Below are 24,263 nucleotides of genomic sequence, written 5' to 3'. Positions count from 1 at the left end.
TTCAAAGTTAGTATGATGAAGTAAATTATATTTCCCATAGAAAAATACATAATTAGAAATGCATAAATTCAAATGAATTGACTATGGCAGTTTCACGGCAAGCTAAGTATTATATCATAAAGAAAGGTTATGCCTCATAGGAGTTAATGCTTTCAATGTCGGGATCTACTCATTATTTCTCCTTCACCATAATTTTAGTTCTTTCTACCCAAATCTAAGGAAATATCCTGCCTGGGACACTCAATGAATCCTTTGATAAACATTTACTGAGTACCTACTACATGATAAGGGTATTTGGATCAAAGATGGTCTTGCTCTCAAGAACTTCACCGTCTTGTAAAGGGAAAAACTAAAATAAACATGTAACTATGAGTGGCAGGTATTATCTGTTATGATCAAGGTATATAACCAGGTTTATCAGAAGTCTTCACAAGGGTGTTTGGTCTAGTATCTCCTTTTTCAGGCTAGGGGAACAAGCATGGGCTCTTCAGTCTTCAGAAGTTACCTAACCTTGTCGAGTCTCCTAAACTCTAAAATACCTGCTATGAAAAGCTAACACAGATACTGCATTGAGCACTGTGCGTTGCGCCTAGGAGGTGCGTAACTATAGTTTTATTCCTTTGGCAAACATTTCTTCCTTTGGCAAATATTTGTAATGTTGCACTGACGCAATCATGCATTACCAGCAGGTACTTTCATCTGACAATGAGCACTTTCAATAAACTTCCTTAATTCAAGGCACAGGATTACATAAAACAATGTTTCTTCTTTGGCCAGCTATGTACAGGTTGAGTTTCCCTATGGTCAACCATGCCTCTTATTTCGGTGTCTAGTGAAATAGCTTACCTCCTCTCCTCCCACCTGTGGGCTGCACCCACGTTTATTTCCAACCCTTGGCAGCTTAGGTCTCCAGAACAGCCACACACTCTCCCAAATTCCTAATCTACTATCTTCCTTCATCTCTGTAATTAAAGGATTACTTTACTTTCTACCTCTATTTTAACCCAAGATTTAGCCTTAACAATACTAACTACAACATTACTCATAATAGCAAAAGATTAACAATCCAGACACCCCAAGATTGGAAACCGTTTAAGTAAAACATGGACCATCCATATAAACACTGTATAGCCCTTTAAAATGTTTTGACATTGGGGTGTCCAGGTGGCTCAGTTGGTTAAGCATCCAACTTTGGCTAGGGTCATGATCTCACTGTTCAGGAGTTTGAGCCCCATACCAGGATCTGTGCTGACAATGCAGAGTCTGCTTTGGATTTTCTCTCTCCTTCTCTCTGCCCCTCCCCTACTTGAACATGCTCTCTCTCTCTCTTTTTTTTTTTTTTTTTTTTATTTATTTTTGGGACAGAGAGAGACAGAGCATGAACGGGGGAGGGGCAGAGAGAGAGGGAGACACAGAATCGGAAACAGGCTCCAGGCTCCGAGCCATCAGCTCAGAGCCCGATGCGGGGCTTGAACTCACGGACCGCGAGATCGTGACCTGGCTGAAGTCGGACGCTTAACCGACTGCGCCACCCAGGCGCCCCTCTCTCTCTTTTTTTAATGTTTTTTTTTTTTTTTTATTTATTTTTGAGACAGAGAGAGACAGAGCATGAACGGGGGAGGGTCAGAGAGAGAGGGAGACACAGAATCTGAAGCAGGCTCCAGGCTCTGAGCTGTCAGCACAGAGCCCGGACGCGGGGCTCGAACTCACGGGACCGTGAGATCATGACCTGAGCCGAAGTCGGACACTCAACCGACTGAGCCACCCAGGCACCCCATCTCTCTCTCTTTCAAAATAAGTAAATTAATGTAAAAATATATAAAATACTTGACATTCATGGGACACCTAGGTGGCTCAGTGGGTTGGATGTCTGACTCTTGATCTTGGGGTCAAGTTCAAGCCTAGGTGGCTTAGTTGGCTGAGTTGGTTGAGCATCCAACTTTGGCTCAGGTATTGATCTCACGGTTCCTGGGTTCAAACCCCATGTGGGGCTTTGCGCTGACAACGTGGAGCCTGCTTTGGATTCTCTGTCTCCCTCTCTCTCTACCCCTTCCCCACTCGTGCTCTCTCTCTCCCAAAAATAAATATTAAAAAAAATTTTGACATTCTTTTTTTTTTTTTTAATTTTTTTTTTTTCTCAACATTTTTTATTTATTTTTGGGACAGAGAGACAGAGCATGAACGGGGGAGGGGCAGAGAGAGAGGGAGACACAGAATCGGAAACAGGCTCCAGGCTCTGAGCCATCAGCCCAGAGCCCGACGCGGGGCTCGAACTCACGGACCGCGAGATCGTGACCTGGCTGAAGTCGGACGCTTAACCGACTGTGCCACCCAGGCGCCCCAAATTTTGACATTCTTAATGCTAAAAAAGTTGTACATATAGTATAAATACTACCATATAAAACAAAATGCAAGGGAGATTGACAACAACCAAAATGTTAGTGACTTTTAGCCTTAAATGGTGTCTCCTTTGCTTCTTGCTCTTTCAAACAAGTCTTTCATCACTTGGATATTATAATGGATGGAGGCCTCTACCTGGAACATGCCAATTTCTCCGCAACCCAAAGTTGATTTCTTACACATCTCCAAGCAGATTCCCCAGCTTCCTTCTGCCACTCCAGGCTTTAGTCCATCCTCCACTGTCTCAGCAACATCTCCTTGGGAAGTTCTTGGCCCCTCTTATCTTCAGCCTTTCTCAACCTTGTAGTTATTTAAAAGGTCATCTTCCACACACAGGGCTTTAATGCCCTGTGGTTAAAAGCCTCAGGGGTTGAGAGCATCCTTGCGGTATGATCCAGTATTTGAGTTTCCCCATTATCCGTGACCACAGGAAGCCCTCAGCTCCCTCCCGGCCCTCTTCTCTCCCTATTCAACAGGGTTTCCGCAAAAGTCACCTCAGCCAAGCTTGCCTCAGCACCCAGTATACCTTGTTCTCATGGACAGAATCTGATGAGCACCTTCTGCTTTTCTAAGGCAGGCAAGCTCAGCTTAGTTTTAAAAGAAAAAACAAAAAAGGAGACACAGGCCTCTTCACTGGAACAATGGTCTAGCTCTGCCATTTCAGCTATGTGGCATTAGGCATTTTTCTCAACTTCTCTGGATTTACTTCCTCACTCTTAAGATACTACCCCACAAATGTGTCACTAACATTAAGGTAAAATAACATTTGTTCACCTTTTATTCCCTTTAGGACTTGCTATCACTCTTCACTCAGAAGCTAATACTTCCCAGGCACACTTCAAAGCACTTAACTTTCTTACTCCATTCCCCCGGTATGCAAATAACCCAATTTTCTACCTGATCTTGAGCCATCAGGAGCTCCCTCTCATTTTTAAAAGCAAAATAAAACACAACTATGCCCCGCGGCAGCAACCCCTAACTGCTTTTGCCCCTCTTCGTTATTAAACTACTGAGTCTATTACAGTCTCTTTTTCATTCCTCAACCCCTCAGCTGATGTAGATAAAGGTGGAGAGCCTCTGGAACCTCAGGAACCCAGGCTGGAGAGACCAACGTAAAGACAATTCCTGGAGCATAAACGCCATAAACTACTCTTTACTCTTCACACCTAATTGTCAAAACTTAAGTTCTCTCACCTTCGCTGAAGAGCCAACAAGATGGCGGAAGTAAAGCAGAAGCAGCAGCGCACCTTTTGCAAGTGCACCTACCACCGCGTGGGCCTTGACCACCGGCTGGACTTGTCCCTCCAGCAGCTCACGCACTGGCTTAGTGCGCAGCTGCGGGGGTAGCAACGCGGGCCTGCTGCGGGCGAGGTAATGGCTGCTGAGGCGCCTGCGCAAGGCCCGGGTTTGGGGGAGGGGGGGCGCCCAGGGAGGGGCCCCAGGAGGTTAAGGCTCACTAGGGGAGCAGGATCGCCCTGCCAGAGAAGATTGGCCACTACCTGGGCGAGTTCTCCATCACCTGCAAGCCAGTGAAGCTGGGCCAGTCTGGCATCGGGCCACCCACTACCTCCACTCCATTCCTCTTTAAGTTGCTCGGCCAATAAAGGCACAGACTTCTCTTAAAACACACATCTTGGAGCACCTGGGTGGCTCAGTCTGTTGAGTGCCTTTCAGCTGAGAACATGATCTCGCAGTTCATGAGTTCCAGCCCCACATGTGCTGTCAGCCTGTCAGCGCAGAGGCCGCTTTGGATCTTCGATCCTCCTCTCTGCCCCTCCTCCACTCGTTCTCCCCAAATAAAGCCACTGATCTGTATCTTTTCTGTAAGATGGAAGTCATTACAAAACCCATGGGCCCATCAGTGCTATAAAATGCCTCTTCCTGTGTTCATTCCTACTCAGAATTCCATTTTTAGGTTTTTCTCTTTGTTCCTCCACTAGACCGTAAATCGTTTAAGTCTCGGAATCAGCTGTTACTAGTCACTATTCTTGAGTGAAAAACAACAGTTCCATTTCATATTAAAACATGGTAACAACAAAAATATCCCAGACAGCGACCAATTTTACAAACTCCCCTGAATTTAACCTTCCTAATCACATACCTAAAAGGGGGAGATAGATTACAATTTGGGTTAAGAGTCCCAAGTTTATAAAAATACCCATTTCTTTTGGATCTATCTAGAATACCAGTTGTGTAACTTCCCATAGCTTGATCATTTTCTCCCCAAATGAGTACATAGGGGTATACAGGATTTCCAAGAGAAGTCTAGAGATTAAGTCAGCAAACCTATAGTTAAGTGGCAGACTGTAAACATTTTAGGCTTTGTAAACCACTGTGTCACATGCGTTTTTTTACAACCCTCTAAAAAAATAAAGAACATACTTAGTGCAACTGTCATATGAATATAGGCTACAGTAGGATCTGGCCCACAGGCTGTAATTTGTCAACTCTGGTCTAAACTGGGTTATGAGAGCTTTCAGACCGTGCCTTGTCTTTGGCTTCTCTCAGTTCTAGAGCAGGCCTCAAGATATAGCATGGCCTAAATACTCGAATGGTTCCATGGAACATGTGACTCTTGATCTCAGAGTTGTGAGTCTGAACCCCACACTGGGCGTGGAGCCTAAAGTATAAAAATTAAAAAATAAATACAGGCACCTGGGTGGCTCGGTCTGCTAAGTGTCTGACTTGGGCTCAGGGCATCTCATGATTCATGAGTTAGAGCCCCAAATTAGGCTCTCTCTCTCCCCCTCCCTCTCTCTGCCCCTCCCCCACTTGCTCGCTTTCTCTCTCAAAATAAATTTAAAAAACTTTTTTTCTAACTTAAAAAATATTCAAATGGCTGATAAAATCAAGCCAGGTATTTTGAAATTGGTGTTAGTTCTTGGGTTGGCAAATGGTGAAAGGAAAACAAAGTTGTAAAACTTCATGAGCATGTATTATTTTCTATCTATAGTTGTCTCCGCTGATTTTCTGATCACAGGAACTGGTTATATCACCAAGCTAGGTCCTGTTCAAAAGAGCTGGCCCTTAACCTTCAGAAACTTAAGCCAAAAGGCAGACTCTATAAAAGGTAGAAATGGTCTTTTGTTTAAATATGAGAAGACAATTAGGATTCAGTGCAGTTAAGATTATTAAAGAATAAAAAAGAAAACAGACAAGCTAGAATATAACATTTTATTATTAAAATAAAAAACTTTGTATAAAAGCATTACAGATCAAAAGCTCTATTTACATTTATTGATTCAATGTCCAATTAGGCATCAAACACTGAATGGCCATAGCAATAGGCTACACATGCAAAGAAAATGGACAAAGACACTTTGATTCCACCTCTACAAAACGATCTAATGCAAAAAGGGGTCGGGTAGGGGGTAGGGGCGACACATGAATTCTGCCCAGAAATTAAAAGGACAGAGATGTCAAGTTAAACTGTTGAAAGTCACCCAACTCCAAAAAGGCACTTCTCATTGTTATAAAAGTGCTTAAAACCTGAACATGAACTCTGTGCCTAGTTATAACTTCAAGAAAGTAAAAACTGCAAAGACTAGTCGTAGACTAGTACTAATATCAATTTTCCATGCAAAATGATCAGGAATTTGAAACATCTTACGTAGGAACGGAAATAAACTTGGCAAACTACAATTGCACAATACATGGAATATTCTCACGAGAGGCATCCAAAATAATAATACTCCATTTCCCAACAATTACCCAATTTTTCCACATGGTTTTAAGACTTGTGTGCCTTGATTCTGTTAGAAAAGGTTAACTAGTATGAACAATAAATCATAAATTGTGCTCACTGCTTTCCCGTAAACAAGTTAGAGGGCTGTTCTCTGGAAATTCAATAGATGTAGTTAGTTAATGTTACTACTGTTTCTAAGTGCTTGGTTTTATGGGCAGATTCCAGGGCGGTTTCAACGCCAATTAAATCAAACATGCTTTCATAAAATTGCTATTCAAAAAGAATTCAGAAACAAAATGGTGGGAGGGAACCACTGGAAATAGAGGGGGATGGAATGAGGTGAGGGGTGGGGGAAAAAGCAAAGAAACAGCAGGAGGGCACAGTATAGCTAGAGATATACCTCTGTGATGCTCAGAAACACGTTTGTTAGTGAGAGGAACTTGATTTGCATTTCCTACAGAACAGACTGATCATCAAAATTCGTAACTCAGGTTCCAATCACATGACAAAATTGAAAACCTGAACTTGGAAGATTTGCACAGTGGAAGACGGGTACTGGATCTTCTAAATGCTATGCTTGCATTTCGAATTCCTGTTTCAGACTGAAAGAGAGAAAGGAACATGTCAGGATATGGTTTTCGACCTAAGAATTTTCTTTCGAAAGTTTAATTCACTGTTTTAAAAATGTGTTCATTGAGGGGTGCCTGGGTGGCTCAGTCGGTTTAAGTGTCTGACTCTTGATTTTGGCTCAGGTCATGATCTCAAGGTTTGTAAGTTCGAGCCCTGCATCAGGTTCTCCACTGACTGTGTGGAGCCTGCTTGGGATTTTCTCCCCCTCTCTGCTCCTCCCCGACTCACATTGTCTACCTCTCTCAAAATAAGTAAACTTCAAGAAAAATTACTTAAAAATGTCTTTACTGAGTTGTAAAATAGTCAAGTGCATACATCTGAAATGTACAACTTGAATTTTTACACACTCACACATACATGTCCCCACCACCCAGATGAAGATATAAAATGTCTCTAACATTCAAAAAGACTCCCAATGTGCCTGTTTCCAGTCAAAACATGCGGTTCCCACCACCTGGAGATAACCGCTATTCTGACTTCTATCACCTTCGTACTAAGATACATAAATGAATGTTAAGATTTGGGTGTGGAGGAGAGAAAAGCCAGCCAATTACCTTTTCAAGTAAGCATGCACGTTCCCAAAGCCATGGTATTTGGCTAAATACACAAGGACCCCAGTCGCACACCGCCCATCTCGCTGCCGACAGAAACTGCAGTTGCAGATTCGGCGGCAAGGCGGACAATACCAGTTCTGAAGGAGAATTGTGAAAAGGCACAGTTAAATCAAATCTTCCCTTCCTCCTCTTACTTATCCATTTCTCTTTAATCTAAGGTAGGTATCATCAATTGCATTTAAATCTTTTGTTTTTTAATGAATAGAAAAACCTTTCATAGGTTTTTTAATAGGATTAATTTCCATTAGTCATTTCCTACATTCGAAGGATTATTTTCTTAGGAAATGCAGCAGAGGAAGTTACATAGCAATAGCTACATAGCAATAGCAGGGGTAAACAGAATCGGCATCCCCTGAACGGCCTGGTTCCACAAACTCTGGAAAGGGGCTCACACTTAACCTAGCACCAACACTATGAATTCATCGGCCTCCCCTGAAATATGTATGCCGCACAACAATAAGGGCTCAGTCCTCTCATGGATGCCCTCCTTTGGGCCCTTTCAACTTGTGGCTGACCTTCAAGCCCACAGCACCACCCCTTCGAGGAACCTACTGGATCCAGCAGAGCATCCTTGACTTCTTCACCATAACGGTTTCGAAGGCAGGGGCCACAGAACTGGCCACGAACACCCCAGCACTCCGGGTTTCTGCAGTTTGTTTTGGTATCGATAGTTTTCTGGCGGCATTGGTGGCAAGTAGATCCCTACAAAGAGGCAAATAAAGGAAAAAAAGAACAAAATACTGCTTTTTGTATAGAGAAATAGCATAAAGAATGTCCTTCTTTGTGGATGGAGTCTGACAATTCGTCTTTGAATCCTATTTCAAATCTACATACATGGGTATATGCTAAAGACATGAAAAGTATTTCAGGCATACTGATTTCATTCAATTGGCACATGCTATAGTTAATATGATCAACACTAGTTTTCTCTACTAAAACATCTTATGCAAACACAAAAAAAAACCAAAACCCCACCCAAATCCTTTTTTATCTTTAGTATACCACCATACACCCAGCAACTGTGTATATAGTAGATATATGCTGAATCAATTTCTAAATTGAGAAAAGATCAACTACTACCAAAGGCTTACTAAGCAAATACTACTATTGCAGACCAAGAGGTCTATATTCCAAAGATGCTAAAAACTCTCTTTTCTTCTATGAAAAGAAAAAAATACAAAAAAAAAAACAACCACACATCCCACATGGTGAGACCTTTAACATTAGCAAAACTCTAAGGATAGAAGCTATCCTTTCTCTCACAGACATTCACGTTCACAGATAACAATTTAGAGGCTTGTACCAATGAACGGTTATAGATCTTCTCTCGAGAGTTGTTACAGATGTTCTCCAGCTCTTCCTCTGTAATTTCTTCCACAGGGCGAATTATATGTGGGAGGGTCATGGATCCGGCACGACGATTTCTGGGCACGTCATCTTCCTGCATGACAAAAATCATGGAATAGCGCTCTTACTGGTGCTCCCAAGTTCTGAATCTCAGATACAGGATTTGTAATTTCTCCACAAAGAATTCAACCTAGAAATCTGTTTTAGAGCTTATGGAGAAGATGCAAGTTGTTAAGTTTACTAAGGATATTGGGGACAACATCATGGAAATGATTCCGACATTAAGAAAAGGTGAAGAAACCTTTGACCTGATCATCTAATAACAAAGCCCATCTATTTGATAGCATATGTGGCATTAACAATTTTAAACGGTTTGAGAAGCATGTTTACCACGGGTCATCTGGCATTGAGGCTGCGTGTGTCCTGTGCTGTGTATTGGATGCTGGGCCTGTGGAAGACGATAAACGGAAGGGCGAGCACAAATGTGGAGAACTCACATTCATGTAGTTGTCCATGGTCTTCCTCTTTCTCACCAACATGAACTTATCTTCCTCCTCTTCCTCCTCCTCTTCTGGGGGCAGAGCACTAAAGGATCCAAGGATCCGGGACCTTGACCTGGTGAGAGGACGAGCTCTCCGTTCAGGGTTTCTTCTGGAAGCAACACCTGGGAATGTACGCCTCCGGGTTGTCTTTGACTGCTAAACAAAACACATATGATGGAACCCATTTATTCCAGAATGAAGGTTCTGTGGCACCTTCTCTTTAAGTATGTTTTTGTAAAAGTAAAAGGAGAGCTCCATTTCCTAATTCTTTGTTCTTTCTAGAATTCATGAGAAAATGAGCCCCGAAATGATAGAGCTATTGTAATTCTTTTTTTTCTTAAAATTTTTAAATGTTTATTTTTGAGAGAGAGAAAAAGAGAGAGAGAGAGAGAGAGAGAGAGAGAGCGCGCGCGCGGGGGAGGGGCAGAGAGAGAGAAGACACAGAATCTGAAGCAGGCTCCAAGCTCCGAGCTATAGGCACAGAGCCCAATGCGGGGCCTGAACTCACACTGTGAGATCATGACCCGAGCCGAGGAATGACGCTCAACCGGCTGAGCCACCCAGGCGCGCCGTAATTCTGCTTTTCTAATACCAAGCTGTTTCCTCTCAAACTGAGAGATCATCTACTTATCCTTCCACTTAATAAAGATGAATAGTTCTTGTTTTCCCAAAAACCAAAAACAACACCATCACCACCACCACCTTTTCTACAACATCTCGAGCTCTGAAACATTCTCACTATTTCTTTTTTTTTTTTTTTTTTTTTTTTTTTTTTTTTTTAAAATTTTTTTAACCTTTATTTATTTTTGAGAGACAGAGAGAGAGCATGAGCAGGGGAGGGGCAGAGAGAGAGGGAGACACAGAATCCGAAACAGGCTCCAGGCTCTGAGCCGGCAGCACAGAGCCCGACGCGGGGCTCGAACTCACGGACCGCGAGATCGTGACCTGGCTGAAGTCGGACGCTTCACCGACTGCGCCACCCAGGCGCCCCATTCTCACTATTTCTATATTGCACCAGAGAAAAATGTATGTATGTGGTTTTCCTTCTTTTTCTTGCTTGCTTCTTCCCTTTTTCCTCAGGAAGAGGTGAGGAAAGGAAGTCTTTCCTTTTGTACCACAGCATGCACCCCAAATTCCCCTTAGTTGCACCAGCTTAGTTCCTCAGAAAAGAATCACATATAGTAGACCATCACTTGGTTAAGAAATTGCTTTTTCTGGGTTGTCTGGGTGGCTCAGTCAGTTGAGCGTTTGACTTGGCTCAGGTCATGATCTCATGGGTTGGGAGTTCCAGCCCGGGTCGGGCTTGCTGCTGTCAGCACAGAGCCTGCTCTGGATCCTCTGTCCTTTCTCTGCCCCTCCCCTGCATGCACTCTCTGTCAAAACTAAACAAACATTTAAACAAAATTGTTTTTTCCTTCTTTTTTCTCATTCTCAGTTATTAAAAACCTATTATTATGTATCTATTATGTAGAAGGAATATACTAATGTTAAGAAAAAAAAATTTTTTTTTCAGTATTTACTCCCTGTGCTTGAGGGGCTTAGCTGAGTTGGGAAGGACAGAAAGAACCAATCCGAAGGGTTAGTTTAAGCACTGCAGAAGCATGGCTTGGGGAGGCCCCACCTGCCCTGGGATGTACAGAAGAGGTCCCAGAGATCGGTTAGAAGGTTTTCTCTACTTCCTCTTTGTCTGTAGGACTACACAAAATAAGGAAATTGGATTTTAAAATAACAAATCTACATTAGACCTGTCCATAATACTATTATACAAATAAGGATCACACTTACCGAACTGGGGCCTGGTAGGGAACGCCTTCCAGGGAATGAGCCAGGGAAACTTTCTAATTCTGACATTAGTTTTGCAAGCTAAAAAGGGAAAAAATTCAACAGAAACTATTAGTTTAGGTTACTTGCCAAAAATGAAATTACAGTAGCACATCTCGAGTTTGATTTAACTTATACATTTACTGAGACTTTAATGATTAAAAAAGATTTTTTAAGGAAATTTTTTAGGAATTTAGGAAAAAGAAGCACGTCTTAAAGCATATTTTATGAAGACTTCACAGCTACACTGAAAATAATTCTTAGGACAGATATAAGCAACAAGCGGCTTAGAGAAAGGCCAGGAAGAGTTTTAGCACAAAGTCAGATACCTACCATTGCTTTGTTTTGCTTTATATTTAAAGCTCTTTTCTCCAAAAAATTCATGCCATTTTCATCTTCTGAATCAGAACTGGAATCGGTCACAGAATTCTCAGAGGGTTCTGGGGGTGCTGCTCTCTTGCTGGCGGCTCCCCTGGTGTTCTGAGTTGGAAACTTCATGGCCACGCGGAGGGGTCCGGACCTTCTGCACTGGCTTCGGGTCCTGCAGCCAGTGTGGTCTGACTGCAGTCTCTAGTTAATTGGGTGGGAACAATAGAATCGTTAATGACTTGCTGATTGTCCCACAGGCTGCACCAGTATGACTACCAAATTCCTTTTGGACAAGAGACAATGGCATCAAATAAATTTTAACTGAATACTTTAACTGTCAATTGTAATTGATAGCTCTGGGTAACAAAATCAGGAATTACAACAATCTGAGTGTTAACTCACATAGCCTATCTGAGACACATCATTACAAGTCATTATCATAGCCCTTAGGCCAGTGGTTTTGAGTCATTTTTTTGAAATGTGAAATTCCTAGCTCCTTTTTTAATTTCTTTAAAAAAAAAATAGACCTTTGGTTTATTACAAGAATTCCTACAATTGTGCTCTCCCATAAACATGGTTTCAATGGTTATGGCATTAAACTATATTAAAGGGGTCTTTATTCTCTAATCTACTTTTTAAAAAATTCACAGTAAATATATGTGACATAAAAATATACCATTTTAACCTTTTCGTTTTTATTTTTAAGTAGGCCTCACACCCAGCGTGGAACCCAACATGGGCCTTAAACTCCTGACCCTGATATCAAGACCTGAGCTGAGATCAAAAGTTGAACCATTAACTGACCGAGCCGTGCAGGTGCCCCACCATTTTAACCATTTTTAAGTGTATAGTTCAGTGGCATTAAATACATTCACACTGTTGTGTAACCATCACCACAATCCATCTCCAAAACTTTTTCATCTTCCCAAACTGAGACCGTACCCATGAAATACTAACTCCCCATTCCACCCCTGGCTTCTGGCAACCACCATTCTACTTTCTGTCGCTATGAATTTGACTACTCTAGATAGCTCTCTAATCATCTTATTGAAAATTTAAAAATTAGAGGAAGAGAAAAAAACGAGATTCCAAAAGTAAGTTTCCACCATTAAAGATGTATTAAAATTATCCATTAGGGAAAAACAAATCAGAATCACAAGATACTGCTTCATTACCTACTAGTAGAACTGAATCAGTAACAAGAATGTATGAGAAGGATATAGAGAAACTGGAACCCGCCCACACTACAGGTAGGAATGTAAAATGGTGCAGCTACTTAGGAAAAGAGCTTGTCAGTTCATTAAAAGGCCAGAGTTACTATATAATCCAATCATATATATACTCCAAGAATATATGTCCACACAAAAACTTGATCATGAATGTTCAAAGAAGTACTATTCACAATAGCCAAAAGGTACAATCAATCCAAAAATCCATCAACTGATGAATAGGATAAATACAATGTAGTATTTTCAGAAAATATCATTCAGCAGTAAAAAAGTTATCAAGTACTAGCACATACCACAACATGGAAGAACCTTGAAAACATTTCGTGAAGTGAAAGAAGCCAGTCACAAAAGATTGCACTCATTTATACACTGTCCAAAATATAAAAACCTCTAACAGTAGAAGATAGATTGGTGGTTGCCGATTGAGGATATTGGGAAAGGATGTTCATGGGAACAGGGTTTTGCGGGAGGTGATGAAAACATTCTAAATCGACTGTGGTGATGGTTGAAAAAAAATGAGAAAGGAAAAAATATCACTCATAAAACTCCCAGAAATGGTAGAGCCATTTTTTTTTTTTAACATTCAAACATTTCTGAAATCCAAACAGCTTTTAGTATTCTTCATGTACTTTTAGTATGCATGATTAGGAGAAAATGACAAACTTTTATGAGTTCTTAAGACTTTTAATTGATTGGCATGTTATTAATCGAAACAAACAGCAACCACAAAGAATGGAAACATTGTCCAGAAATGACTCAGGCTGTAGACAATGTTTGGGTCACATCCAGTATTTGCAGACCAGTAATAACTCCCGATATGCACTGATTTGGACCACCGTCACTTCTTAGGGGAAATGTTACATTACCACAAAGTTAGATAGTGATAAACACTCCGTGGCCAGGTGTCCTTTTAAGTCAGGATCAATGTGGTCCCCGGGAGTGGCCCCACATCAGATCACCATGAGCTGAAGAGCACGCACCTGACTATAAATCAACACACTGCTTCCTTTGTTGAGACAGTCTTGTTTGCAAGAGTCTGCAGAACTAAACAGTATGCTCAGGGAGAGTGGGACTGATGTGCAGCAGCAGCAGTGGCCTGAGCAGAATGACAGAGGTTATGGGCAAGGCAGCGTGCACAAGAAAAGCCAGCCAAGGAGCCAAAGTCAAAGCATGAAGGATCCTAATTGTCATTATCTGCACTCGAACTCCTGCACATGAGTTATCACAGGTTTTCTGGATGCAGATGTATATAAGATCCACCATGGGAACCAACATTTACCAAAGGCCTGCCCCATGCCAGGCCGGTACTGGGCTGGGCACTTGAACTTCAATGTGAATGTGGCTGATCTGGAGGACATGTGTGCTTCTGATCATCAGGGTAGATTTTTGTGGCAACAGAAATCTGGAGGTCGGTCAATTTTACCTTACCAGTTTCCAAGATTTTCAGAGCCTACAAAATATTCAAGCTTTACAAGCAGGACTACATCAGTAAAAACTGCTGTAAGACATGAAGAAAAGAACTCAAAATTTTAAAAAGGTCAACAAAATTTCCTGGCATGACTAAAATGAAAATTACAAGAAAAAAAACTTTTTTTAAAACAAGCGTGTCATGCCTGTAAATGTACCTTACTTCTTGATATTGGTTCTCAAACTCACCATTCCATCTTGTATCTCACTCTCTGAGAAACCGCAAAATGATTCATCGTCAGAGTCGGCATGAAAAATACTGGCCAGTTCTTTAGTGACATCTGGCCTTGGTTTCTGTAAAAATCCACAATGGTCTAACACATCTTGCACCTCACTTTCTGAAAAGCCGCAGAAAGATTCATTATCAGAGTCCTCATAAAAAACATTTGCCAGTTCTTCACTGATATCTGACCTGAATTTAGGTTTCTGTAAAATAAATAAATAAATGTGGTTGTGCATTTTCCCCCTTTTTCAAGAACCAATTTTCCATAAACCGTGCAGAGAGCAAATCACATTTACAAGTGCACTACAAGAGAACAGCTTTTGTTACAAAGAAAAATGGTTCAGAGGTTTACAAATGATTTCTGAGTTGTTATGGCAAATCATCAAGCATGTTAGGTTAGGCGACATTTCAAAAGGATAGAATAAGTAGCTAATCTACCTCCAACAATTACTACCTAGAACCACAGCAAAAAATGAAATGAAATTACAATGCATACTGTATTTTCCTAGCGGCTGTGTAGAAATGCAGGCAAAAAGCAAGCAGTTTTAATCACGCACAAAGCATTTGGGGGCATTTTGAGCACTGCAGACTCAATTCTGTTTATTCTCAGGCAGCACTTACCGTGTTTGCAAAATTATCAGAAGCAAAGCTGTCACAACTGTCATCAGAGGATGACGAGGTTTCCATGGAAATCAACTTCACGTATCTAAATTTCTTTAAGTTCTTCTTTACTCCGTGACCCTTTTGCTGCAAAGGAAAATGGCAATACTATTAAGTGGGACACTTACTACACTAACTAAAGACATCATTTTTGAGTTTAGTAGGTTGAAACAGCGCAGAGTCGACATTACCATTTCTTATGCCCTATACAGAAAAAGGAGGATTTGCAAATGCTACAAAAATATTTTCAAAACCTGGTAAAACCATAAAAGGAAGGGGATCCCTTTGAAGGGATATTGTTAAGGACATTTATCAAAATAATGAAACATCTATAGGGCTACCTCACTGTGCACCTTTCTTCCCACCAAGCTGAGAGTTATACTGAGTTCCCAAGGGGTTTCACGCTGCCCTCCTAAAATCTGCCTGTTAATAAAAAACATTAGATTGCACTTCTAAAAGGAAATTTTCAAAAGTACAAAATGGTAGAGTTCCTCGGCCAAAATCAACCTAATGAGGTCTTTTTATATAAGCTTTGGGCTCTGTACTGTGATGCTAATTTCCCAAACTACAAAAACTGGGCAGCACCTCTATTTCAAGATGGCAGGATTTCAAACAGGCCCTGTTCCAACCAGGAAGGGTATAGTGATTTCAGCACAAGTCCTTATAAATCAAGTACATCAACTCAGTGAACAAACATACAAGGAGCCAAGTTAAAGGTCAAACAGCACTCCAAACCCAGGTAGAATGCCTGATTCCACTTCAGCGCTCCACTAGCCTGGCCTGATATTCAGTTCTCCCGTTTCCTTGCTGTACAAGTCTTAAATTTTTAGAAGTCCTTCTGTTAAGTCACAAATTACTTGTAGATTACTTGTTAAACACCGAACAACCTGGCATTGCTCACAAAAAAATGAAATTGGTGTCTATCTCCTGTTAAAACAGCAGTTTCTGCCATTTCTTAATATGTAATGAGATTCCTTAAGTGTTGTATTAGATCCTGTATTTTAATTTTCTTAAATATGGCCACGCAACAAAAGTGATTCCTCACAATGAAAACTTTGGAAGGCAAGCTCTGCTATAGGTCCCACAAAATAATGCCAAGATGTGCGGTGTCAGGTGAAATGAACATTCTTTTTTCTTTTTTTTAAGTTTTATTTATTTATTTGGGAGGGGAGGGGCAGAGTCCCAAGCAGCGCAGAGCCCATAGAGGGGAGGGGAGCTTGGAGGCTCCAACTCATTAACCATAAGATCATGACCTGAGCAGAAACCAAGAATCCGAATGAGCCACCCAGGCGCCCCATGGAAAGAACACTCTTGACCTTCTTTGTACACCTACCATTCTGCATTTCATTTCAATCTCTTGCAAATAAAATGACGTCTTTTGTCCTTTTAGAAAGGGAAGAAAATGTGATAATACGTAGAACTACTACCCATTAGAAGGGTTCTCAGAAACACCCTATTTTCCAGGTGAGGAAATTCAAGACTCCAGGGAGGTGAAATAGAGCGCCCAAGCTGACACAGTTGGCAGGAGAACCCAATTCTGCAATCTCCTAAAACAGCAGCGCACCTTGCACTGCTGCAGCAATTATCACCATTTACTCATCAATCTACCTGCAAGCAGTCAAAGGCCCAAGACAGCCTCAAGGCAGGCAGTCTACTGGAAGCCGACAGGGAAACATATGCTGGGCTTTAACAAGTCAGCACATGCCAAGACTCAAGTTAACAGGTGGAGAAAAAGACATAGAAAAAGGCAAATGGTTATGGCTAAGTTGAGCTTTTCCGGCAGGCCGGTAACTATACCATTTAGTAGGTGTTTTTGTTTTCCTGCCAGGCACTAAGCATGTTTTCACATTAATTCCTTGTAACAAAGGTGCTGTCATTCTCCCCATTTAACAGACGGGAAAGCTGAGGCACGAGACGTGAAGTGGGTTACCCAAGTCACAGGATGGCCCACATTTGAACCCAGGTACGTCAGATTCCAAGCCCAATTTGCCCAAGGCTTTCTTCTACCTGAAAGCTACGCCCGGTTACACCCGGCGGAGCTGTCTTTGAAACCACGCCCCCAACACGTCCACTCCCCCCCCCCCCCCACGAGAACCCCAGCTTCCCCACTTGTGTTAATCTTTATTTATTTTCAGCATGTCACTTTCTTCCTTTTCACCCAGCCCCCATCTTCTAACCTCTCCTGGGGCAGACCCTACGTTCCGGTTTCCGTTAGAGCAAAAAGTAACGTTCCATTCAGGGCAACGTCCTGCAGCTGTGAGTAAGGTTGATGAATGGAAAACGAGCAAATGGTGGGCGAACAGTTTGGACCACCAGATCCTTTAAGTGCTCTTAACCACCGCCCTGAACTAGAGACGCCTCCCCCCACGTGTGCAACGCAAATTCTAAAGAGACCGTTTTTGCAACACCTTTAAACTTCAAACCCACCGACCCTCGGCAGTTAGAAGCGGATGCCGGTGTGGCAGCCGCAAAATCCCGTGGGGACCGCGTCCAAGGTCCCCCTCCCCCCCGCCCCACTGCGCACGAGTCAAGCCACAGCGAGCCACCCGCCCGCCCATGGCTGCACGCTGGAAAGGGCTGGGCGGCTGCAGGGCAAACCGCAGGGAGCGGGGAGGGTGGCGCTCCTCTCCGTCCGGGCTCAGGCCGGCAGACACAATGGGGAACCCGCCAGCCCCGGCTACTGTCTGGCCCCGGGCGCACGTGCACTTAGAGCGCACGTGGCCTCAGGTTCTCCGGCGCGGCCAACCCGGCAAACTGCTCACATCTCCGAACAGCCTGCGCACGAGACGGGGCCGGCCCCGCGCGCCGAATTACCCAAAATGCACAAAACCTGGGGTTTGCCTAAACGGATGCCGCCCAAGACGGCCACCAGTTAACTCCGTCCGCGGTAGTTGGAAGGAGTCGTTCCGCGCCCAGCACCCACCGCACCCGCCCCTCGGGTTAGTCCGCCTAGCGCTCACCCGCACGCGGCGAGCGTCCATGCCGGTGGCGGGTGCCCAGGCCGGCGCTCAGAGCTGGGAGAGCGAAGCACCGCGCGAGCAGCGGTCCCAGTGAGCCGAAGGAGTAGGAGATGCGGCAGGCGGGCGGGGCGCGCAGACCCGGGCCCAGAGGGGCGGGGCTCCGGCCGGGTTTCCCGCGTTGGGGCGCAGGTCCTGCAAGCTGTGGTAACCGCGTGTCCAGGAGCGAGACGTACTCGGCGCCGGGGGGAAAAAGCCACCCCCCAAATATTATGACCTCGAGCAACAACCTAGGAATCTCCAAAAGCCACTGTAGAAAAACGACCCTTTTAGGGCTCCAGGACCACTCTCTTTACGTCGCTGCACGGTCCTGAGCGAATGGCGCGAAAGAGGTTCGTATTGCCTCGGGGTTACCAGGCTGATTTGCATGAATTCCGGGCTGAGAGAGGAAAAGTGCAGATACGGGGTAATGGAGAGCAGCGCGGGAGTCTTGGGGATCTTGGCATTTAGCACTTTAATTGCGACGTGCGGTTTACATCATTAGATGTAAAAATCAAAGAATTAAGCACGAACTACAATCTTTATTAGCCCAGTCGCTGTCCTGAGTGAGGCACCTCGTATTTGGTAACCACATCGTTATCTGAAGCGATTAAATGGGGTAACTCCTGACGTTTCATTCCAGAAAGCACCCGAAGCTGTGTTGCAGTTTTACATAAGCCTTGTGATTTTGAAATTAGAAAAAAAGGGGTTGCTATTAGTTAAGACTTAACTGCGGGATTCTAAAGCCTTTAGAATTTTATCTGTCGGGATAGAACCTAAAGGCTATTAATGTGGTTTGGCGATCATATCTTTTGTCAGAATTTATAATTACCGAAATTGGAATGAATGTGAGATGTTTTTCATTTGCCTTTTTAATCAAACCTGACATTCCGACGCAGTAAGGTGTGACTTTTTAAGCATATTTTGTAGAGAGCAGAAATAAAGTAGCTTTCAGAAGAAAAAGTAAAATAATTTGGGTTGCTTTAAAAAACCCTAATTATAATCTCTCATTTAAAACAAGTGCTTGAAATGAAAACATTCGAATTTTCGCCCTTAAAAAACTTTTCTCTGGGGGAAGAATTCCTTTGCAGTAAGAGAGCATGCGTGAATCCACCGCGTTCCTCCCTGGATGTATTGAATACAAAAACTTGGGAGCAAGTAATGCTAGAGAACAATGGATTGGAAGAATTGGGAGGGTCTTGGTCGGAGTCTAAGAGCCATTCTAAAACTAACGCCTTGGCCATGGTCATTCTGTGACAGTGCAAGGCACAAAGAACTCATGGTCTCGAAGGTAGGCGCCAGGGGAGGCGGTTTGTCTGGGGAAATTCTTGGCAGTGTTGGGGATGGGGGGGGGGTCAATAAGTGTTGAGTAAATAACCATATAAATGGTGAAAGAACTAAAATTGTGGTTAGTGCTGTGTCCTTGGGGATACAGTTTTGTGACACTACAATTTAAGTATGTGAGAATTTGGAATTGTGAAATGCATAAAGTAAGGGAAGATTAAGCCACTTGAACTCTGAAAAGTTCTGATAGGAAAATTCTTAGATCTCTTGGGGCACTAGAAAGTAATTTAGTTTACACATTTTTTTTTTTTTTTAAGTTTAAGCTGTCAGTCTTTTTAGTAAGTAGGAAGATGCAAGTTAAAACAAAGCGATAGTTCCACTCAGACTGGCGAAAATGGAAAAGCCTGATAAGACCAGGTATTGGTAAGGATATGACGAAATTGCTGCAATGTTAGTAGTGTAATTTTATTTTACTTTGGAGGGCAGTTCAGAAATCTTTAGTAAAACCCAGCAAAACCACTTCCAGGTGTAAACAGAGTTTTTCACACTGCAGGTGAATTGTGAAATCAATTTACTGGATTACAGCTAGCACATTTTCTCTTTTTGAAATTGGGTAAAAAAAAATTAGGAGTAGTAAGTGTGAGTATTGTTTTCTGCAACTTTGTGTCACTTTGGGTGTGTGCTTTGTATAAATGTGTATTTCATATTGTGCTTCACCATCAACAAAATTTTTAAGATCGTGTCCTGGAGAATGTGCATGTTGAGTCTTGTACTGGTGCTGTCTCATTCGTTCAGGTTAAGTATTGACGATGCCTGTTACACTAGACACTATTCTGAGAACTGGGGACACAAAGGCCAGGGACTTTACATTCTAGTGGAGGAACAGAAGTAAACAAGATAATTTCAGGTGTGATAACTTCTGAGAAGAAAAAAGCAGGATAAGGAGAAACGAAATGAAAGAGGTATTCAGATAAGAAAAAACAGGAAAGGCTTCTCTGAGGAGTTATCTGATCAGGAGCCTGAATAAAGCAAGAGACCAAGCCATACACAAATGAGGGAAGTGCTGACTTCAGGCAGAATGAACAGCTGATTCAAAGGCTCTGTAAGACAGCTAGCAGCAGAAGCCAAATATTCCTTTTTTTTTTTTAATGTTTATTTGTTATTTTTTTAATTGGGGAGAGCACAAGTGGGGGGAAGGGTGGAGGGGGCGGAACAGACCATCTGAAGCAGGCTCTATGCTAACAGGCTGATGGCAGCCAGTTGATGTGGGGCTTGAACTCACAAACCATGAGTGGTGACCTGAGCCACCCAGGTGCCCCAGAAGCCAAGTATTCTTGACTAGAGAGCTAGGGAAGGAAAGGGAGAGGGGCCAGATCATGTGGGGTCTTCCTGACCTTGGGAAGAGCTTTGGATTTCATCCTAGGTACAATGGGAAGGATTTTGATGAAGGACAGACCCAATCTGACCCCATGAGCTGTGTGAACTATGGATTGAAAGGGAGCAGAATTGAAAGCTCAAGTCACTTAGGAGCCCCTGGAGGAGAAAATGATGGCTTGGACTAGAGTAGTTTTGGAGTGGGGAGAAGTGCTCAGATTTAAGATATGTTATTTTGAAGATAGAGCTAATGGCACTGGAGGGATGGATGGTTCATTCATACTAGCATTGCGTATCATAGTAAAAATATTGCAGATAAACTAAATGCCCCTCAGAAGGGAAATGGATGTATAAACAGTGGCATATTCATACAATGGCATTTGAACAGTAGTTCAAATCCTCAATACAGATAAATCTTAATGTTGAATGAAAAAGCAAATTGCAAACATTTGTGCAAATTGTACCCCTTATGCAAATTTTAGAAACATAATTTAAGTTGTGAAAGTATAAAAACATGCACAAACAAAATATGATAGAGGTAAACTCAAGGAGGGAAGAAAAAAGAGGAGATGCAGGCTTCCGCCCGCTCTATCATTCATTGATTCTTTCTTTAAAACTAAACAGTGCGAAGCAAATATGGCAAAGTGTTAAATGTGAGTGGTGGGTATATGAGTGTCTTTTATGTTTTTACTTTCTGTGGGTTTTTATATTCTTTTGGATCTGAAACTTTTTATAAGAAAAATTTTTTAAATTTTGAAACATTTGTCCTGTCAATCAAGATAAATATTTGTAGTGTTAAATATTCAGTCCCTTTACAGGGTCCTATAAATGGGAATGCAAGTTCATCTTGCAATTTTAGGTACCTCATAAAGCTCTTAAGTCACTATGTTAACCATATACTGGTAAATATGTTCATTTTAAGTGAAAGACACAAAATGAGTAAGAATGGAAATTCAGTGCAGAGATTGATGAGGGCCCAGGCCACAGCAACAGGTAACAGGGAATGACATTTCATAAGCACATACCTGACATCTACAGACAGTATCTGGTATGAGGGCTGTAAATACAATAGGTACCTAGAAAATACTTATTACCAACTAAAATGATTATACATGGAATTTTAAATCTAAAACGTTCTAAAATACCAGTCTCTTGTTTGAAGAGCTTTATCTTTAAGTATTGGTGTGTGTTGTCCTATAGCTTTTATTCACCATGCACAAAGAATTCCATTTCCTATTACTAAGTTTGAAATTTGATCCTGAGGTTCTGAGCACTCAGCACTTATATAATGAAGTGAGCTAAAGTCAAACTTGAACTCAAGATGATTGATTTTAGGACAAAGAATGCAAGAATTAATGAGATGTATCATTTTTTTTTGTTTTGTTTTTCTTAATGTTTATTTATTTTTGAAAGAGAGAGTGAGCAAGCAGGGGAGGGGCAGAGAGAGGGAGACACAGAATGCAAGCAGGCTCTAGGCTCTGAGCTGTCAGCACAGAGCTCCACCCCGGAGCTCGAACTCATGAACCATGAGATCGTGACATGAACCAAAGTCAGACACTTAACTGACTGAGCTCCCCAGGTGCCCTGAGATGTATCATTTCTAGATGCGATTTCAAAGCAAAGCTGATGTCCCAGTAGACATGCTGTTCTTGGTCCCGTATGCCCTTCCTTCTCTCAGGAAATGTAATGTGAACCCAAGTTGTTCAGTAAACTAGAGACCTTCCAATAGACCGCACACACCCAAGAGACAAAGGGCTGGAAAGGGGTTTCACTGTGTTTGAGAATACAGACAGGTTGCAGTCTGTCACAACTCTCTATTCTAAATAACCCCCTAATTATAGGCTTACCTCCCCAGTGTCTGCTTTCAGGATGTACAAAGGCAAGAAACCTAAAAGGCCTAAAGTTACCCTTCTGTTGCCAGAAGCCACTCTGGGGGAGGGCCTAGCCCATTACCAACCTGGTTCAGTTTAGTCCACAAATCTTACCACTCCAAACTCTGTTGGTATGTTGCTTTTGATTACATGTCAGCACTGTTAAGCAGATCGTTTTGCAGACAACTGATCCCTGATTAGAGAAAGGAACATAGAAACATGAATGCAAAGCTGGTCATCTGTAGCAAGAGGAAATATTTGTTTTTTCATGGATAGGCATTGTTCATTTTGAAATATTTCACTGTGTAGGGGCACCTGGGTGACTCAGTAGGTTAAGCATCTGACTTTGACTCAAGTCATGATCTCACGGGTTCGAGCCCCGTGTTGGGCTCTGTGCTGACAGCTTGGAGCCTGGAGCCTACTTCAGGTACTCTGTCTCCCTCTCTCTCTCTGCCCCTCTGCTGCTTGTGCTCTGTCTCAGTCTCTCTCTCAAAAATTAACATTAAAAAAAATATTTCACTGCGTAGAGTGTTAAAGCATCAGTAAACACTGGATGAGATAAAGTCATGTTTTAATTACTGAATCAGTTCCAACATTATGGAAGCTGAACTATAACCTAACTGCCTGCATTTTACCAGCCACAACACCCCTCAAAGTTGTTCTTCTATAACTTTTTAAATTTGCCCCTGGCAAAATTTTTGTATAGGGGTGCAAAGATCTCTTGAAGATGGTGATTTCATTTCCCTTGGGTATATACCCAGAAGTGGAATTAGTGGGTCATATGGTATTTTCTATTTGTAGCTTTTTTTTTTTTTAAAGGAACCAGCATACTGTTTTCCATAATAGCTGCACCAATTTGTATATCGAGGTGTTTCCTTTTTTCCACATCCATGCCAAAACTTGTTATCTCTTATCTTTCTGATGTAATGGTAACTTTAGAAAACACCATGAAGAGAGGAAAAACGACCAGAAAACTATATGGCAGAATGTTAGCAGAGATCTCTTCTGGGATGAGGAAGCTTGTGGAGATTTTTCTTTTGTCTCTTTTCTATTTCTTGTTCTTTCCAAATTGTCTAGAATGAGCTCAAGTGACTTTGAAAACTGCAGGAAGAGAATAGAAGAGTAGCTCCCTGTCCTTAAAATCACAGAAACAAACCATGCAAAGGAAGAGGGGCTGAGGCAGTTAGGGTTATCTGGGTGGGCTTGTGAGGGGAGAATGGAGTCTGGGAAAGTGAGAGCCTGTTTGTGGGGCAGCGGCTATGATGCGCTCCTCAGTTATCCTGGGAGCTCTGACTGCACCTGCTCCACCTTCTGAAATATGCTAGCAAAGTCCTGCTGGGCAGCTTCTAACCCACAGACACCTAGCAAAGACTTTTGTTTTTACTCAAGAACTTTTTGCTTTTTAATTTGATCATTTCCCCTTCTGGAAACAACTGGGGTGCAAAAAAATCTCTGTTTTTCAGGTGTGAGAACTTTGTTCATCGCATAGGCAACTTCTTCTAAACTATCGTAGTTGTGAATTTTCCAGGTCATAGAATTCTTCAGATCTGTTCCTTTTAGGCAGCTCTTTGTGGAAAGAGAACTGTTACAGAGAGAGGAAGTTTAACTATTAGCTAAAAAGAGACTTAGGGATTCTCTGTAAATTGGCTAATTTCTGGAGTGAACAAAATTCAACATGGTGAGGGAACCAGGGAAGAGTCTCATCTTCACATTGACGTATAGAATTAAAACCAGTCTACCAGCAGTCCTTA

At 42.2% G+C, this 24,263-nt stretch overlaps 1 protein-coding gene and 1 long non-coding RNA gene across 10 annotated transcripts in view; one reads left to right on the top strand and one right to left on the bottom strand.

Moving 5' to 3' along the window:
- Window positions 1-5,560: 5,560 nt before the first annotated feature.
- CDCA7 (cell division cycle associated 7) lies at window positions 5,561-18,098 on the bottom strand. Of its 2 annotated transcripts, XM_025912246.2 has the most exons (10): window positions 17,948-18,098; window positions 14,949-15,074; window positions 14,294-14,530; window positions 11,373-11,609; window positions 11,004-11,081; window positions 9,174-9,374; window positions 8,633-8,770; window positions 7,882-8,031; window positions 7,270-7,406; window positions 5,561-6,687 (listed from the first exon to the last, which is right to left on the bottom strand). In XM_025912246.2, the coding sequence occupies exons 1-10, from the start codon at window positions 17,966-17,968 to the stop codon at window positions 6,657-6,659; spliced, it is 1,356 nt and encodes a 451-aa protein (XP_025768031.1). In that variant the 5' UTR covers window positions 17,969-18,098; the 3' UTR covers window positions 5,561-6,656. The 2 variants fall into 2 exon arrangements, with proteins under 2 accessions (XP_025768031.1, XP_025768032.1); XM_025912247.2 differs by lacking the exon at window positions 14,294-14,530.
- The window catches only part of LOC147578532 (uncharacterized), a 139,813-nt gene continuing 133,138 nt past the window's right edge, over window positions 17,589-24,263 (top strand). For 5 of the 8 annotated variants that reach the window (XR_015255317.1, XR_015255319.1, XR_015255314.1 and 2 more), the window contains exon 1: window positions 18,360-19,274. This is a non-coding gene — a long non-coding RNA (uncharacterized LOC147578532). Of the gene's footprint in view, window positions 18,337-18,358; window positions 19,275-24,263 lie in introns of those variants that run through there. The other 3 variants (XR_015255315.1, XR_015255321.1, XR_015255320.1) reach the window with 3 other exon arrangements.

Source organism: Puma concolor, chromosome C1, assembly GCF_028749965.1.
Source record: "Puma concolor isolate L17-30 chromosome C1, mPumCon1.1.hap2, whole genome shotgun sequence".
Lineage (NCBI taxonomy): Eukaryota > Metazoa > Chordata > Mammalia > Carnivora > Felidae > Puma > Puma concolor.
This window is presented reverse-complemented; position numbering and strand designations above follow the sequence as displayed.

What these genes read in the sequence shown, in the direction of transcription:
- CDCA7 (XM_025912246.2), bottom strand. Translation starts at nt 17,968, where the DNA reads ATGGACGCTCGCCGCGTGCGG. An exon ending in CCCTACCAGGCCCCAGTTCG is followed by an intron (nt 9,375 to 11,003) that starts GTAAGTGTGATC and finishes TGTTTTGTTTAG; the next exon opens with CAGTCAAAGACAACCCGGAG. An exon ending in AGGATGCTCTGCTGGATCCA is followed by an intron (nt 7,407 to 7,881) that starts GTAGGTTCCTCG and finishes ATTCTCCTTCAG; the next exon opens with AACTGGTATTGTCCGCCTTG.